Raw genomic sequence first — 1,218 nt, forward strand, 5'->3', positions numbered from 1 at the left:
CTGTGGGTTTTCTGTCCACACTTGTGGACAAGAGTTTCACAACTTTATACAAAAAAAGAACAGAAAACTGTCCACCACAAAGGACACTCCATAAAAATTTTAAAACTGCATCTGAAAAAACTGTTGCATCATGATGTTTCCAATAAAGGCCCTTATTTAATAGAAAACAAAAAAAGCTGGTACTTTGCTGACATGTCCTGGGTCTCAGGAGGTTAAGGGTTCAGTATGAGACTGAAAATGTGCATAAAATCTCAGGTAAAGCTGTGAATGCATAAAGGACATAAATACGAATAATGTGTCCAAAGGCATGAGTCATAAACAGAGATGAGCTGAATTTACCGGAAACAGAAGCCACGCCCACTCATCAGTGTCCACTTTCACTTCCGTGCCTCCAAACCCAGTCATCACTTTTTCTTTCCCTTTTTTGTGTTTTTTTTTTTTTTATTCGATTTCATTCCGTCTTCTACCAGATGTCACATTCATTTGTTGAGTCATTCAGTTCTTGAAAAATAACGGCACATGAAATGCAAACGTCTACAGTCGCATCTCTGTTAATGTTGGGTATTGTCACAATATGTTCACTCATTTATTTACTTACTTTGGCATTTTTCCAATGAAAACAGATCTACAACCTTAAAAAAATACCTATATATTAAAACTCCAAGTTGTATGTTAACATATGGTTCTCCTCATATCATAATTACATAACTCATCCACACATGGACCACAGTCTGTGGACCCACTGAATCCAGGTGGTTCTTTTCTAACAGGGTCTGGGATCCAAAACAATAAAGACTAATGTCAGAATAGAGTTTTATATTATGGGATAAAATATTGGTACTTAAGTTAGTTAAGTATTGTTTTTTTTCTGAACATCCACAACGAAAAGCCTCTTTGCAGTAATTGATATTCTGGACAATTCGATTGGTACCAAAAAAACTATCTGTAAGTTTGATACCCAGCCCTTATCCTAACCCTCAGAATCATCCAAAGAATGGTGTTATCCTCCTTAGATGTTGGTAAGTCTTTGGGCGGTGGTCAAGGACCTCCTTGTCTCCCTTAGTTCTGACAGTTTCCTCCTTAAATGTTGGTGAGGCTCTGGGCGGTGGTCAGGGACCTCCTCCTCTCCCTTCGTCCTGACAGTTTCCTCAGCAGAGACTCCCTGAAGGTCCGGCACATCAGGAAGTAGATGAGCGGGTCCAGGCAGACGTTGAGGGA

At 39.4% G+C, this 1,218-nt stretch overlaps 1 protein-coding gene across 1 annotated transcript in view; it reads right to left on the reverse strand.

The window, feature by feature from the left end:
• Positions 1-370: 370 nt before the first annotated feature.
• The window catches only part of LOC115431852 (P2Y purinoceptor 14-like), a 6,077-nt gene continuing 5,229 nt past the window's right edge, over positions 371-1,218 (reverse strand). The window contains exon 2 of the mRNA XM_030152522.1: positions 371-1,218. This exon is cut by the window's right edge and continues 890 nt beyond it. Within this exon, the coding sequence (XP_030008382.1) occupies positions 1,081-1,218 (138 nt within the window). The 3' untranslated portion in view covers positions 371-1,080.

Source organism: Sphaeramia orbicularis, chromosome 13 (genome assembly GCF_902148855.1).
Source record: "Sphaeramia orbicularis chromosome 13, fSphaOr1.1, whole genome shotgun sequence".
Taxonomy (NCBI): domain Eukaryota; kingdom Metazoa; phylum Chordata; class Actinopteri; order Kurtiformes; family Apogonidae; genus Sphaeramia; species Sphaeramia orbicularis.